The sequence below is a fragment of the Herpailurus yagouaroundi genome, unplaced genomic scaffold, assembly GCF_014898765.1.
Source record: "Herpailurus yagouaroundi ecotype Mexico unplaced genomic scaffold, PumYag 139, whole genome shotgun sequence".
Taxonomy (NCBI): domain Eukaryota; kingdom Metazoa; phylum Chordata; class Mammalia; order Carnivora; family Felidae; genus Herpailurus; species Herpailurus yagouaroundi.
The window spans coordinates 67,758,974-67,776,197 of NW_024412394.1; the positions used below are offsets into that span (position 1 = coordinate 67,758,974).

General features: G+C 38.7%; 1 protein-coding gene across 4 annotated transcripts in view; it reads left to right on the forward strand.

Annotated features, from left to right (window-relative positions):
* Positions 1 to 17,224, forward strand: part of FIG4 (FIG4 phosphoinositide 5-phosphatase) — a 131,497-nt gene that overhangs the window by 4,811 nt on the left and 109,462 nt on the right. For all 4 annotated transcript variants that reach the window (XR_005789957.1, XM_040474363.1, XM_040474364.1 and 1 more), the window contains exons 2-3: positions 12,968 to 13,066; positions 14,300 to 14,423. Coding sequence is in view for 3 of the 4 variants with exons in the window: in XM_040474363.1 (XP_040330297.1) it covers positions 12,968 to 13,066; positions 14,300 to 14,423 (223 nt within the window). In the remaining variant the exon portion in view is untranslated. The remainder of the gene's footprint in view (positions 1 to 12,967; positions 13,067 to 14,299; positions 14,424 to 17,224) is intronic.

Consider the following 17,224-nt stretch of genomic DNA (forward strand, 5'->3'; position numbering starts at 1 on the left):
GTGTAAGAAAGTGGTCCAGTTTCATTCTTCTGCATGTTGCTGTCCAAGTTTTCCCAGCACCATTTGCTGAAGAGACTGTCTTTTTTCCACTGGATATTCTTTCCTAAGATTAGTTGGCCGTACATTTGTGGGTCCACTTCTGGGTTCTCTGTTCTGTTTCATTGATCTGAGTGTCTGTTCTTGTCCCAGTACCATACTGTCTTGATGATTACAGCTTTGTAGTATAGCTTGAAGTCTGGGATTGTGATGCCTCCTGCTTTGGTTTTCTTTTTCAAGATCGCTTTGGCTATTCAGGGTCTTTTCTGTTTCCATACAAATTTTAGGATTATTTGTTCTAGCTCTGTGAAGAATGCTGGTGTTATTTTGATAAGGATTGCACTGAATGTGTAGATTCCTTTGGGTAGTATAGACATTTTAACAATATTTGTTCTTTCAGTACATGAGCATGGAATGTTTTTCTATTTCTTTGTGTCTTCTTCAATTTCTTTCATAAGTGTTCTATAATGTTCAGCATATGGATCTTTTACCTCTTTGATTAGGTTTATTCCTAGGTATCTTATGGTTTTTCTTGTACAATTGTAAATGGGATCGATTCCTTGATTTGTCTTTCTGCTGCTTCATTATTGGTGTATAGAAATGCATCCAATTTCTATGTGTTGTTTTTATATCCTGCGACTTTGCTAAATTCATGTATCAGCTCTAGCAGTTTTTGGTGGAGTCTTTCGGGTTTTCTACATAGAGTATCATGTCATCTGCAAAGAATGAAAAATGAAAAAGAATGAAAGAATAAAAGTCAAACTTTTATTTTGCATTTTATTTCTTTTTGTTGTCTGATTGTTGAAGCTAGGACCTCTGGTAGTATATTGAAAACAGTAGTTAGAGTGGACATCCCTGTTGTGTTCCTGACCTTTGGGGGAAACTCTCAGTTTTTCATCATTGAGGATGGTATTACCTGTGAGTCTTTCATATATGGTAAGCTGTAGAATTTATAGATCAATTTATAGACCAATATGGGGAGAACTGAATCTTAGTAATACTGAATCTTTTTCTGAAATTGGAAGTTATTTATTATTTTTAATTGAAATATTATCATAAAATTACTTATATAAAATGAAGATTTATTAATATTTGAATTATTAAGATATTTCATATTTGTATAATTCAAATATATAAAATGAAACTCCACACCCATGTCCTGCTACAAGAAGATTTTCTTCTTTTCATTTTTGCTTTATAGAGCACTTTGTTTTATAAAGAAATTTAACAAGCAAGCAAACAAACTAACAAGATTAAGCCAAAAACCTCTATTGTGATAGTAATAATAATGGAGAAAATAGGAGCAAAGAAAGAAAAACAGAGCATAGTAAACCTTGCTCTGGAAAAATAAAAATAAAGCTACCTTTAGGTGATGATATTCTGGAAGAACACTCAACCATGTGTACAGAGACCATTTTCTTTCAGTCAGTTTAGAACACATGGACTTTGCTTTACAGATTAAAATTAAAAAAAATTTTTTTTAATGTTCTTATTTATTTTTGCGCGAGCGAGAGCGGGGGAGGGGCAGAGAAAGAGAGGGAGACACAGAAGCGAAAGCCTGCTCCAGGCTCTGAGCTGTCAGCACAGAGCCTGGCGTGGGGCTCGAACTCACAAACTGTGAGATCATGACCTGAGCTGAAGTCGGACGCTTAACCGACTCAGCCACCTAGGCGCCCCTACAGATTAAATTTTTAAAATGTTTGTCATTGGGACTGTCTAAAATTATACATTGCAGGGTCGTATAATATTGAATCTTTTAATCCATGGTATATCTCTCCATTTATTAGGGGTTTATTTTCTCTTAGCAATACGTGATAGTTTTCAGTGTTGAAATTTTATGTCTTTAAAAAAAACCTGTTCCTGAGTATCTTATGAGTTTTGATACTATTGCAAATGGGATTTTAAATTTGATTTAATAATTGCTTGTTACTAGCATACAGAAATTGAGTTGATTTTTGTACATTGACCTTATATTCTGAAACCTTGCTAAAGTCACCATGTGGAGAAGCTGGAGTTGGTGTGTTGAATTAAGAATAATGCAGACTATGACCGGCTGAATTGAGGGGCACAGGCCACTCACATGGGGTTGGCAGATAGCTCCCTCAGCATCAAACTTTTAATTTGGGGAAGTGAAGCCCACAGGGTCGATTGAAGGAACAGTTTCAGTACACCCACAGAAAGGAAGTAGGGCTACAAGACTTAGAAATGGCAGAGGTGGCAGTGTTGGGGGAGAGGAGGGAATGATCTGGGGGGAAAGCAGTCCTTTGTCCTAGGCACTGTGAGCAGGAGATAGAGAGCAGGGTAGCAAATACCTATGACCGAACAGGTGATAGGAGCAGAGGTCATTAACTTTTTGTGGGCTTAACTCTAAGTGGCTATTTTAAAAAGGTATCATAGGAAGAGCAAGGTGGGAAATTATGGTAGCAATCCTAAACTCAGGTCCTTATCTAAATGTTTAGACTTGGTGTGAACAGGGTTATCATACTGTCAAATACCTAGTCCTCAACACAAAATAGTCATTTTTCTCATCACACTCATTAGTTCTAGTAGCTTTTGGGGGGGGGTCATTTCCTTAGCTTTATGCATTAATAATCATATAATTTAGGAAGGGGAACTACTTCCTTCCCAATCTGGTTGCCTTTTATTTACTTATTTTTTTCTTGCCTTCTGGTGCTGACTAGGATCTCTAGTACGAAGTTGAATAGAAGTGGCAAGGACAGACATTTTTCTTGTTTTGTTCCTGATCTTATGGGGAAAGCAGTCTCAGTATTAAGTGTGATGTTAGCTATAGGTTTCAGAGATGCCCTTTATCAGAATGAAAATGATTGTTTTCTTTTTTAAAAAAATGTTTATTTATTTTGAGAGAGAGAGAGTGAGAGAGCACAAGCAGGGGAGGGACAGAGAGAGAGAGAGAGAGAGAGAGAGAGAGAGAGAGAATCCCAAGCAGTCCCTGCACTGTCAGTGCAGAGCCCGACACAGGGCTCGATTTTATGAACCTGTGAGATCGTGACCGGAGCCAAAATCAAAAGTCAGATGCTTAACCAACTGAGACACCCATGCGCCCCAGAAAGATTCTTTTCTATTCCTAGTTTGCTGACAGTTTTTTAAAAAATCATAAACAGATATTGAATTTTGTTGCATGTTTTTTTCTGCATCTGCATATGACATTTACTTTACTTGTTTAGTATGGTGGACTACATTAATTCATTTACAGAGGTTAAAAGAACCTTGAATTTTGGAGGTATACCACACTCCATCATGCTGTATTATTGCTTTTATATATTGCCAGATTCTATTTACAAATATTTTGCTAGGGATTTTTACCTTTATGTTCAGGATATTAGTCTATTATTCTTTAACATCTTTGTCTGATTTGGGCATTAGGGTAACTTGGTCTCATAAATGAATGAGAAGTGCTCCTTTTATTTTCTGAAGGTGGTTGTATAAGATTGGTATTATTTCTTTGCTTAAATGTTTGTTAGAATTTACTTCTGAAAGCATTTGGGCTTGGGGTTGTTTTGTGGGACAAATTTTGATAATCGATTTCTATAATAAATAATAGGGCTATGCAGGTTTTCAGTAGGTCTTGAATCACATTTGATCAATTGTAGTTTTCAAGAAATTTGTCCATTTCATTTTAGTTGTTGAATTTATTGGCATTGAGTTGTTCATATTTTCTCATTAAACTTTTGATTTCTGGAGGATTTGTAGTAAAACTCTCACTTTTCTTTCCTGATATTGGTATTTTGTGTTCTTTCTCATTATTTATTGATCCATTTTGCTAGGCATTTATCAAATATAGTACACTTTTTAGAGAACCCACTTTTGATTTGGTTAATTTTCTCTATTGTTGTTTTTTATTTAATCAGTTTCTCTTCTTATGCTTATTATTTTCTTCCTCTTAATGGATTTTGGATTAATCAGTTAACATTTCTCTAGATTTATGAAGTAGGAATTTAGACCATTGACATAATTTTTTCTTTTCTAATAGAAAGCACTTAAAACTGTGAATGTAAATAGAGTCAAAAGACTATGAAGAAAGTATTAGCCTGAACAACAAATAATACTGCTTATTATTTTATGTCTGAAAAATAAAACACCCAACAAAAAAGGACAAGGAGACAAATAGGTAATCTGACAAAAAAGAAGTATGAATATAAAAAGATACATAACTTGCTAATAACTAAGGCAATAAAATGAAAATAGATTGCCATTTTTCACCTATCCAAATGGCAAAGATTGGAAAGATTGACCAAAGTCCTTGTTGGCAAGGTGTATGAGTCAGAATAAGTGCATTCTTTTTTTTTTTTTAAATGTTTTATTTATTTTTGAGACAGAGACAGAACATGAGCAGGGGAGGCACAGAGAGAGAGAGAGCAAGACATAGAATCTGAAGCAGGCTCCAGGCTCTGAGCTGTCAGCACAGAGCCCGATGCGGGGCTTGAACTCACAAACCGCGAGATCATGACCTGAGCCGAAGTCAGATGCTTAACTGACTGAGCCACCCAGATGCCCCAGTGCGTTCTTAATTTGGTTGGTGGGAGTGTATTAATTGGTTATGAAAGAATTAGGGGAACAAAAAAACAAAGGAGACAGTGGACAAGATGAGCTGCCTCTTGTCCTGAGCCTTCATTTAGAAGGATAATTGGGCAGGATTGCTCCTGAGGTGACATTCAGGCTGTCATTGTTACTTGTGTTTGGAGGTGGATTTTGAGGACTCTGGAGGGGAAAGGGGGGTGGGTTGGTAGATAGCATGCCGGAGGTGCAGTTCTGGCCTTGTGAAGGGTTGGCTTCCTCCCAAACTTACCTGTTCTCTCTGGCGCCCAGTGCCTTCACGCTGCCCTTTGGCTCCTGTGATGATGCCATGGACCTTGTCTGTCCTGTGACCCAGGCCTACAGGTAAACTGCGGTCAGATCCAGCCTTACTGCTCATATGGCCCCGTGCAATTGGAGTCGCCCACAGAAGATTTAGCAACCTGAAGTTATGCTGGATGAAACTGCAGTTTACATTAGATGATTTCCAATTTATAGCCCTTACTTAATATATAATGTGATAGGGGTCTTACCATTGCAGTAAGTGATCAAAGAAATTAACACATAGTGGTTGAGTTTAAAATTGGTAGCTGAACAGAACTCTGGGGGATTTTTGTGTCTGCATGAGTAGGGGTGAGTATAATCTTTACTCTTGCTAGCTCAAAATTGTTAATATGTATGTGTGTGTGTGTGTGTATTTATTTAATTCCTACCTTGTTCCAAAAGGACTTAAGGAAGCTTGTCCTTCCTTTCTACCCTGTCATACAAAATAGAATCATGTGAGTAAGAACCACATCTTGAAGAATGCAGCTTAATTAGCCTTGATGGTAGCCTTGGTTTGTGTAATGAGGGAATGGGAGAGAACAGTGTAAGATGTGGTTGACCAAGGGATTGGAGCACGAAAGCAAATGATATAAAATGGGAGAGAGAAGCATAGTGATTACAGCAGATTTAGAAGGCGGGTTAAAGATGACCAAGTTCCCACTTCTTTCTATTGGGGATTTGAAGCTGCACCATCAGTAAAGCCCTGAAGCTGTGAAGAGTGAACTTGGAGACATCCTTTTTGACTATTAGAGGCTTATTTCTTTCAAGCTGCATTACTGATTGTGGGATTGCTGGAATAGGTGAAGAGGCAGGCCTGCAATACTGTTGGATTGTGAGAAGTAACTTCATGGTGATCTTTAAAAATACCTTTATTCTGAAAGTTCAAGTGAAGTTTAACATTAATTGAAGCTGTCAGGCAACCTAAAATTTCTTCTCTTTGAAGAAAGCTGATTTTCTAATCTCAGAGGAAAAGTGAGTGATTAATTAGCCTGTCATTATAAAAGGAGATAATAATGTTAGTAGATACTGAATTTCCTGTTAAATGGATTACCTATTGTGTTCCATTTGCAGTTCATGTATATATTTTAGAAACATTCATCTTCATACCAAGTCACCACGGTTACAGCCACATAATGAAATTTTCAGCTTTTTCTTGCACAGCGATGCTTAACTTTTGGAAGACTATCTGAATGGGCATTGAAATGTAGCTTTGTTGGAGTATCTTACTTCTCTATCCCGATTCCTGCTGACCCCACTCCCCCAACATGTCTACAAACACACAAACGTTTTCCCCAGCAGTGTTGAGTCCTGTGTGCCTGCGTGTACGTGTGTGTTCAGGCTGATGCAGTCCAGGCATCAGTCTAGCTGATGCAGGCCTGATGTATGGAAATCCTGTCCACTTCAGTTACTGCCCTCTGTCCTTCCCTGTTGTTTTGGGCATTTCATTTACCTCGTTTTTCACCGTTTGAACTTCAGGCTGCCAATACTTTTCCTTCTAAGGACTCATGGTGAATTTAACCCCAACTTTCCCAGATAGGTAAACCTCTCAGTGCATTCATACACAGTAGGGAGGGAAGGAGGTGGGTGTTCTTATGGGTTTCATCTTCTTAAAACTGTGGCTCACATCTGGACTAGTTGCTTCCAAGGCCTGCAGCACCGCTGCTCTCCTGGGATCTCCCCTTACATCATCCTGTAGCCTCTCTTGTGATGATTTCCTTATTTTCCCAGATCCGGCGTCTTCCTCTTTCGTGATTTATGCCCTCGTTTTGGTGGTACACCTCTGCCAGTTGCTTCATGAGAAAGGGTTCACGGACAGTAACTTTTTTGAGTGCATGCATTCTGAGATGTCCATATTCCATTCTCACTTGATTGACAGATTTAATGGCAAAATAAAGATTGAAATGAATTTTCCCTTAGAATTTTGAAGACATTATGTTGCTGTCTTCTCTTGTGGCTCTTGAGAATTTCTTTTTTTTAATTTTTTTTTTAAATTTTTTTTAACGTTTATTTATTTTTGAGACAGAGAGAGACAGAGCATGAACGGGGGAGGGTCAGAGAGAGAGGGAGACACAGAATCGGAAACAGGCTCCAGGCTCTGAGCTGTCAGCACAGAGCCCGACGCGGGGCTCGAACTCACGAACCGCAAGATCATGACCTGAGCTGAAGTCGGCTGCTTAACCGACTGAGCCACCCAGGCGCCCCGCTCTTGAGAATTTCTGATGTTAACTCTGTTCTTGATCTTTGGTTTGAAGCCTGTTTTTTTTTTTTTTTTTCCCTCTTTAGGGAAGTGTGTTTTACTTCAATTTTCTGAAATTTTACATTCCTACCTCCAGAGATAAGACATGCCACAAATTTCCACACCTTTTGGAGGTTCTGTAGTATAAATTGGATTGTTTCTTGACTTCCCCACCGCCAGTTTAGGATTCAGCTTTCTTGGGCATGCTTTTCAGGTTCAAATGATTTGTCGTCGTTGCTATCTCCACTCTTCCCTTTGCCCTTGGGGCTTATGTGTAAGGAAATGAACATAAAAAACTTTACTACAGTTTTAGTAAGGTGTTTGGGAAGAACAGAGGTGTTCACTCTTCCATCTTTACCCAGAAGGCCATTTGTCTGCTCTTCAAACAACTCCGTTGTGGATTTTGCCCCCACCACTGTATCACTGAGACTGCACACAGAATGGTCACTCACAAGATCCTGTTGTCAGAGCCCCCGGGCACCTCTGTGCCCTCATCTTACTTGACCTCTCAGCAGCATTTGATGTGGATGTGACTGCCCCCTCATTTTCTAACTGATCTCCTTTGCTTTGATGACTCCATGCTGTCCTGGGGTTTCCCAAAAACACTGACCCTTTTTTTTTTTTTTTTGTCTTCTAAACTGATTCCTTATTTATATCTGGCCTTTAAAAATAATTTTATTTAGAGTGCTTCAGGCTAGTTTTTTTGTGCTCTGTTTCTATCTTCATTCTTCCTACGAGGCTTAATCCAGTCACGTGACTTTAAATGCCATGTATGTGCTGCTGACACACACTGAGATCTCTCCTCTGAGCTCCAGACTCAGAAGTTCCCATTTGATCTCTTTGGGCATGTTGTAAGCAGAACTCTTGGTTTCCCCTCAAACCTGCTTCCCTGCAGCTGTCCCCACGTCAGTAAGTGGCACCACCATGCCCAGACAAAAGTAATTGGATTGATTATTCTCCTTAAAAAATTGGTGTAAACTAACCCTTTATCCAGTAGTCATTTGCTAAGTGAAATAAGTCAGTCAGAGAAAGACATATGTTTTCACTCATATGTGGATCTTGAGAAACTTAACAGAAGACCATAGGGGAAGGGAAGGGGAAAAAACAGTTACAAACACAGAGGGAGGGAGGCAAACCATAAGAGACTCAAATACAGAGAACAAACAGGGTTGATGGGAGGGTGGGGGAGAGGAGAAAACGGGTGATGGGCATTGAGGAGGGCACTTACTGGGATGAGCACTGGGTGTTGAATGTAAGTGATGAACCACAGGAATCTACCCCCAAGACCAAGAGCACACTTTCCACATTGTATGTTAGCCAATTTGACAGTACATTATATTAAAAAAAAAAAAAAAAAAAAAAAAAAAGTGTGAAAGTGGACAGGCAACTGCCCACCAGAGGGCAGTACAGGCAAGTGGTTCTGTCCACAGCAGGCCAACCAAGAGCTGTTGTTTCCTCTCCCACCTAACTGGCTCCACATGAGGTCGCTTTTCTCTGCACAAAATATTTTTAGGCTTCTTAGACCACTTTAGAAGAGAGAATGTGGATAGTTATACTCCTTCCTGTTTCTTTTTCCCCTTTCAGGTCTGTTTGTAAATTCTGGGATTTTAGCTATTGGGTCCTCTGCTTCATGGAGTTTTTGGAAGAGCCTGGGTATGAGAAGTACAGATCTGCCCTCCCATGTTTGTATTCTATCAGCCAACAAGGCATAATACCTCCTAGCACTCAGGAATTACAACTGTCTTTTTATGACAAACTGCCAAATCATTGTCCTACTGCAGTTACTCTATAAATGTCCTAGGATCTATTAAAATTCTAGGAATTTCACGCAAGGATTTTACCTCTCTTAAAGCTGTGATGTGCTTCTTTACTGAGAGAATGACTTACCCAAAGAAGACGGGTTCGCATAAACCTTGTAGAAAGTTACCCGGAAAATTACATGATTCATCTGGGGTAGGGGGTGGTTTTTCACCTAGCATTTATTCAATGCCTGTGGAACCAGATTGTGCTACCAGACTAGAAACAACAACCACGGAGGTCAGGGAGTTAGCCCAAGTCTCCTGAGGTGCTTATAATTAGGTGAAGGGGCAGACATGTCCAAAGCAAATTTAGATAAGGCCTTCAACAGTAAGTGCTATAGATACAAAGGAAAGTGCTTTGGGAGGAGGCAGGTGGTGAGAAAGGATTGTTTCAGGTGGAGATGGTAGGTATCACTCATCCTATCATGGCTCAGTATATGGAGTCCTTTTGTGAGGTCCTTCAAGCCCAAATTCAGCGTCAGGACACCAGCCTCTGGATCGCTTGCTCTGACCCTCCCCAGATTACTGAAGTGCCCTTCCTATGTTGCCATCATCCAGTTCACCCTTCTCTTATGGCACGCTGTCCACTGTTGTTAATTTGCATGCTACTCTCCTGAGGACAAAGACCGATTACTAATAGACTTGTGCATTCTCCCATTCTGGCTCCATCCTGGTCCTGCACGTGATTATCTTTTTCTGGAGTACTCTCTTTTTTTCCGTCTGTTTCTACATGCTATCTCTTTCTAAATGCAGTGGCAGGGACTCACTGACATCTTAAAAAGTAAAGGAGAGAAAAAGAACTAACTGTCATTGAGTGCCTCGTGTTGAATACTCTTTACTATGTTAGGTATTTTATGAGCATTTTCTCACTCAACCTTGTTCCTCTAATGCACCAAGCTTCTTCCCCTTTCAGATCTTTGCACTTGGTATTTCCTCTCATGGGGACTTTCTCAAGTGCTCAAGAAGGTATCTTCCTTTTCTGTTAACAAACATGTAGAGTTTACAAACCATCCTTCTGAAGTTAATTTTTCAGATTGGTTATCCACCCCTCCTCTCAGAGGTGGGTAGGGTCTCAGAGACAGGAATTAGCTGAGGCTAGGCTGAGAACCTGCCATCTCCTCCCTCTCATTGTCTCTGCCCTTCTGGCTGCTCCCCCAGTACGTCAAGTCCTGGTCACTGGCTGTCTCAAGTCAGTTTACTAATATTTACCAAAATTGCTCTGTTTCTACTTCATTATAAGTGGTAGTGTCATTCAGACTGTACCTCTCCTAGGAGCTAAGGGATTCCATTTTTTGGCTAGCTTTCCTCTTAAGATTGGGCAACCAATCATCTTTTTTTTAAAAAAAATTTTTTTTTAACATTTATTCATTTTTGAGAGACAGAGACAGAGACAGAGCGTGAGTGGGGGAGGGGCAGAGAGAGAGAGGGAGACACACAATCGGAAGCAGGCTCTAGGCTCTGAGCTGTCTGCACAGAGCCCCACACGGGGCTCGAACTCACAGATGGCGAGATCATGACCTGAGCTGAAGTCAGATGTTCAACCAACTGAGCCATCCAGGCGCCCCTAACCAATCATCTTTTAATTGAATTCGTGTTTAATAATTACAGGTACCATGCTCCCCCTTTCCTCCTGTCTGGCAGCAGCAGGGATGGTGCAGGGGCTGGGGCATGAGCCCCCAGAACTAGTCCTATTTTAACGTACGGTTTTGTTCTATATAGCCTGGAAGTCTAGATCCAACCTTATAAATGGATTTATATTTAATAATAAAAACTCCACCTGTTTTTGCCAATCTAGTGTGGAAACAGTATAACCAAGTGCTCATCTTCTGATACACACAAAATCTTACTTTAAAAAATCTTACCCATCCTTTAAGGCTTAATTCGAGTCCTGACTCCTCTGACATTTTCTGCACCTGTAATAACTACCCTGCATTAGTCTTTCCTGCTCTGAACTCCCATGGTCTTCATACTTAAGTTTGGCCATTAATCTAGAGGATCATATTTGTTATTTAGTCGTTTTGTGTATCTGTTTTTTTTTTTTTTTAATTTTTTTTAACATTTATTTATTTTTGAGACAGAGAGAGACAGAGCATGAATGGGGGAGGGTCAGAGAGAGGGAGACACAGAATCTGAAACAGGCTCCAGGCTCTGAGCTGTCAGCACAGAGCCCGACGCAGGGCTCGAACTCACGGACCGCGAGATCATGACCTGAGCTGAAGTCGGCCGCCCAACCGACTGAGCCACCCAGGCACCCTTGTGTGTCTGTTTCTTAACTGACCAATGAAATGGTAAGATGTCAGTTGATCGTAGCAGTATTCCCTTGATTTTTGCTATGTTGAAAAAGGCACCACTTTTAAAGGATATTTTTAGAGCAAGATTTTTTTTAATATGAAATTTATTGTCAAATTGGTTTCCATACAACACCCAGTGCTCATCTCAACAGGTGCCCTCCTCAATACCCATCACCCACTCTCCCCTCCCTCCCACCCCCCCATCAACCCTCAGTTTGTTCTCAGTATTTAAGAGTCTCTTATGGTTTGCCTCCTTCCCTCTCTGTAACTTTTTCCCCCCCTTCCCTCCCCCATGGTCTTCTGTTAAGTTTCTCAGGATCCACATAAGAGTGAAAACATATGGTATCTGTCTTTCTCTGTATGACTTATTTCACTTAGCATAACACTCTCCAGTTCCATCCACATTGCTACAAAAGGCCAGATTTCATTCTTTCTCATTGATGCATAGTATTCCATTGTGTATATAAACCATAATTTCTTTATCCATTCATCAGTCGATAGACATTTAGGCTCTTTCCGTAATTTGGCTATTGTTGAAAGTGCTGCTATACTCTCAACAATAGATGGGTATTGAGGAGGGCACCTTTTGGGATGAGCACTGGGTGTTGTATGGAAACCAATTTGACAATAAATTTCATATATAAATTAATAAAATTAAAAATTGTTGAAAGTGCTGCTATAAACATTGGGGTACAAGTGCCCCTATGCATCAGTACTCCTGTATCCCTTGGGTAAATTCCTAGCAGTGTAGAGCAAGATATTTTTAAATGACATATTTTTCCTAATGCATTTTACTTTCTTAAATTCAACTTAAAAATTACTCACCTTGTTTAAGTTTTCTTAAAAGCATTTTTCATTAGGGGTGCCCGGGTGGCCCAGCTACTTGAGCATCCAGCTTTGACTCAGGTCTTGATCTCAAGGTTTGTGTGTTCGAGCCCTGCGTCAGGCCCTGTGCTGACAGCTCAGTGCCTGGAGCCTGCTTCAGGTCTGTGTCTCCTCCTCTCTCCCCTTCCCGACTTGTGCTCTGTGTCTGTCTGTCTCTGTCTCTCAAAAATAAATAATAATAATAAAATTTAAAAAAGCATTTTTGTTATCTTTAAGATTATTTTTTTACATTATCAATTAATTTTATTCTGAATGTTTATTTAAGAAGACTAAAGTGTTTAGGTATAATGCACCAAAGAAGTATTTCAGAAAAAAAAGAATATTTATTATTTCCTTTTGTAGCCTCAAAAAGCCATTTAGGAAACTACACTCTTTTAAATCTTTTATAGGACTTTGGGATTTTTATAGTTACTATATTAAAGTCATTTGCGGTGTTGTACAGAAAATTTGTAAAGATTTATTTGACAAAATTTCAATATTTTCATAGCTATAATTGTCTAAACATTACTAATTGTGTGTTGAGCTTTCTAATTCTTACTATAGAGCTGCTTCTTCCTGGCAAAGTTTAAACATCAGTCTCTAAATCAGTTAGGTTAATCTCTATATAATACGATTAAATTAATCTGACCTGGTTACCACATACATTTAAGATACCAGACTAATGTTTATCATGACATCACTAAGAATATTTCAATTTTAAAATTGAACTTTTAGAATCTGCCAGTTATATTTAACAGAAATATTTCTTTTCTAAAGTAACCTGACGTTATTACAGTATTTAATTTCAAAAACCAAAGTAGTTATAAAATGTGTATAAGGCAAAGCACATTCAAAAACTAATGACATTTCTTTGTCATTTATAGAGATACTTTCTAGTTGGGAGCAATCATGCAGAAACAAAATATCGTGTTTTGAAGATTGATAGAACAGAACCGAAAGATTTGGTCATAATTGATGATAGGGTAAGTATCTTGCAAACCTGAATACAAACAAGAAACTTTTGTACCTGTTGTTTAAAGGATATGAAAGAGCCTCACAGCTCTTAGTGATGTATATATATTTTTTTCCTTTTTAAATCAGGCATCTGAAAATTACAATTATTTCTTATGCTTGGCTGGAATTTAAATCTCTAATCTGGTTTCTAGAAATTACTGGTGTTAAAAAGTATGCTGGAATTGCGCTTTGATACGTTTTGATTTGTTTCACCAAGCAAACTCTTTGGATAAGATAATGAGTATATTTTCTTTTAGAAGTGACATTTTAAGGATTTAATGTAACTCTTAATATTGCATCTACCGAAGAGATTATTTATTACTATGCTTTGATATGAAGCTACTTCATATTAAGTCTGGGCTGCAGACTTTTATTCTATTAAAAATCACCTCTAGGTGATGTTCTGATGCATGAGAGAAATGTTAAGCTGTTCTTTTCCAGATGTTATATTATCTAGAGCAGGAATACAGACTTCATTCAGGTGGCACAAAAACGTGAGACTGTTAGTCAAAAGTGAAATACAGTGTGGTGATATTGAACAGTTCATTGTAACTCTTTCAAATGAAAGAACCTAACTCCCTTTGTATTGAAGTTCTGTCTGTGAACATTTTGAATCCATGTAGATTGCCGGTTTCTCAAATATGTTGGTAGCTACAGTTTGGAACCCATTTTCACTAAGTTCTTTGTAAATCTATTTTCTGTGTTATAATAATTTTAGATAGATTGTATATTGTGATTTCCTGCATTCGTGGATATGGTTGTTCTTCACTCTCCTATTCTGGGAGTTTTTATTAATATACTGTATCGATTCTTGGTTTTACTTGGAGATAGAAGCGGTTGATCAGGGATTCCTTTGAGAATCTAAGAAAAGCTATGGGCCTTATAAAAATAAAAGTATATTTGTGCAATTAAACCTTTGCACACAGTCTTGAGGCGTTCATAGATTTCTTGAAATTTGTCTTGTGGAGCCTCTAAGTGTATGGTTTAGAAGATAAGGTTTTGACACAAGTTTTTGGTAAAGCAGCATGTGATCCAATAACTACCTGTAATTGCTAATATTAAAGAATTTGTTGGCTTTTAAAAATTATGGCTTAGTTGTGCACTATTATATGCTTCTCCATGAAATAGCTAGTGATTCTTATAGGCAATACATCATCTAAAGAATAAGTACAATCTTACAGATTGAGTTTGTTTATTTTTAGCATGTATATACTCAGCAAGAAGTGAGAGAACTTCTTGGCCGCTTGGATCTAGGAAATAGAACAAAGATGGGACAGAAAGGATCCTCTGGGTTATTTCGAGCTGTTTCAGCTTTTGGTGTTGTAGGTAAGAAATGTATCTCCTTCTTACTACTTTTTTTTTTTCCTCTATGTAGACTACTAAAAGATAGTTTTATGTAGTTATGTAATTATAACCCATAATCTGTGGCTTTGGTTGTTTCAATTTCATTATCCATCAATCAGATATCAAATAGCCTATAGTATCTGCCAAGTGCTGTTCAATTTCATATAAGGTAAGCATAAATATAGAAATGGTTTGGGCCTTTAAGAAGTCTGTTGTCGGGCATGTTGAGGAATGAAAAAGTAAAAAAAAAAAAAAAAAAAAAAAAAAAATTAGCTTGGACTATAAACATCTGCCCTGCCATTCATCAGCTGGAAAAACAGATACTGGTAAAACTGGTTTAAATTAACAGGGATTTCTGGGGCACCTCGGTGGCTCAGTCGGTTGAGTGACTGACTTTGGCTCAGGTCGTGATCTCATGGTTCATGAGTTCAAGCCCCGCGTCAGGCTTGCTGTCAGCACAGAGCCTGCATCCTTCCCCCAAATTCAGTCATAAGCCCTTTACTTCATTTATTCACAAACAAATGTAGATATACTTTTGGCTTTTATGGATTCTGCTGTCTAGTTTTGGGACAGTAGTGAGATGCCCCACAGTTCTGATGTGTACATCATCCCTTATTGCAATGAGTCAGTACACCTGTCTTTGCCGTACTATGGATTTGTCTCTGGGAGTCTTAGGCTGACTACACTAGGATGAGGGACAAAATCTAATACATGCAAGACAAGTCCACCATTGTGGTTAAGAGCCAAGCTGTGTAGTGAAAAGTTACATGGGGGTGGAGATTATGTAAGAGGTAGATGACTTGGACCAGGAATGACCAGGAAAGATTTCCTGGGGAAAGGGAGACTCCAGCTGGACCTTGAAGGAGGAACAAGATTTGGATGGATGTGGGGAAGAGGGTGAAAGAACCCCAGTAGGGACGATGGCAGGGGCACAGGCTTGAAGATGTCCCTGGGTCCTGGAATGTTGGCACGTAGTTGGGTGAGGCCAGACTGCATGGGACCTTGGAAGCCAGGCAGAGGACAGTTGTATGGGATTGCTTCTCTGATGGCAGTGCCTTATTTTGAGTCTGCATTTTTTTTTAAACATTTAACAACTTTATTTTTGTGCTCTTTAAACCAGCTGGACTGTATGCAATGTTAACTGAGTGATAGTATCTATAGATGTTAACAAAATTAATATGGACTTAACTGTGCTGTGTAGTTTCAAATGCTTATGTTTTTCTGATTAGCACTTTCTATTTTGGGACACTATTTGTTGAAACTTTGATTATATTCTGCCATATTTGAAGTTTTTCTCCATGTGCTCTCATAGCTCTTCATATGTAATCCCTTCAGGTTCATTTTGTGTCTAAGTGGCTGTCAGGGAAGGTCAAGAGTGGTAGGTGTGTTTGGTTTCTTCTTTGGACTGGCCCCTTTTTTACACCTTCTGCTCCGTCTTGACAAGTATGTTGAAGTTACATGTTTAACAGATAAATGTTTCTGGATGTTTGCACGTCTGTGTATGTCAAGTGAGTTCATGTGTTTAATTAAATTCCATGAATGCCGTAAGTGTTAAATTCCACTTTAAGTGTCACATATATATTTTTTAATTAATTAATTTATTTTCAGAGAGAGAGCAAGTGTGATGGGGCAGAGACAGAGAATCCCAATCAGTCTCCACACTGTCAGCGCAGAGACTGATGTGGGGCTTGACCTCATGAACTGTGATATCATGATTTGAGCTGAAATCAAGAGTTGGACATTTAACTGACACTTAACCCACCCAGGTGCCCCAGTGTTGCATATATTTTATTTTATTTTATTTTTATTTTTTTATTAAAAAAATTTTTTTTGACATTTATTCATTTTTGAGAGACAGAGGAGAGACAAAGTGTAAGCAAGGATGGGGCAGAGAGAAAGAGAGACAGACACACACAGAATCCCAAGCAGGCTCCAGGCTCAGAGCTGTCAGCACAGAGTCCTATGCGGTGCTTGAACCCATGAACCATGAGATTATGACCCGAGCCGAAGCCGGTTGCTTAATGACTGAGCCACCCAGGTGCCCCATGTATATTTTAAATTAAAGGCAAAAAAAACCAAAAACAAAAACAAAAACAAACCCTGGAAATACAATGTGTCTTAAATATAGTAGGTTTTAATTTCAGTATTAGTTACTTAATAGGTTAAACTTATTCCTTTCAATGCTGATACTTATACTTTTTTAAAACGGAAATTTCCTCAGGTGAATGTAATGTTGAATGCCTCATTAGCCAGGGTTTATTATCCAAAATTGAACCTTCTTCGATGATTAAGAGTAACGAAGTGAAGATCAGTTATTGAACTGTTTAAAAATAGCTACCCTTGGGTATTCTGGAGTTGAATTGGGCAGCTTGCCTTTACATTAAATGGTCTCTAGACCGTTATACTGTTTTGTTTTTATGGTTCTTTAGTCATCCTTCATTGTTCTTGGCATATTTGCTTTTAGCAGTATTCTTGCCTCGTTTTATTTTATTTATTTATTTTTTCCTTGCCTCGTTTTAAAATGAGTTATCTATCGATAACTAAACTTATAAAACCAGAGCTTGATTTTTATCAATTGATAACCAGGTTTGTAACCAGATAATTTATTTTATACACAAGTATTAGGAAACTTTGGGTGAAGGCTGAAGGTGTCTTCTTGTCTCTCATAGAGGTGACATCCGTAGGTGTTGCGGTAGCTGTTTCTCTTGCGGTTAGAGACCTCTTATGATTGAGACTATCCTTGGATAATGAAGTCACTGACAGACTGACCTACCAGTAAAGTG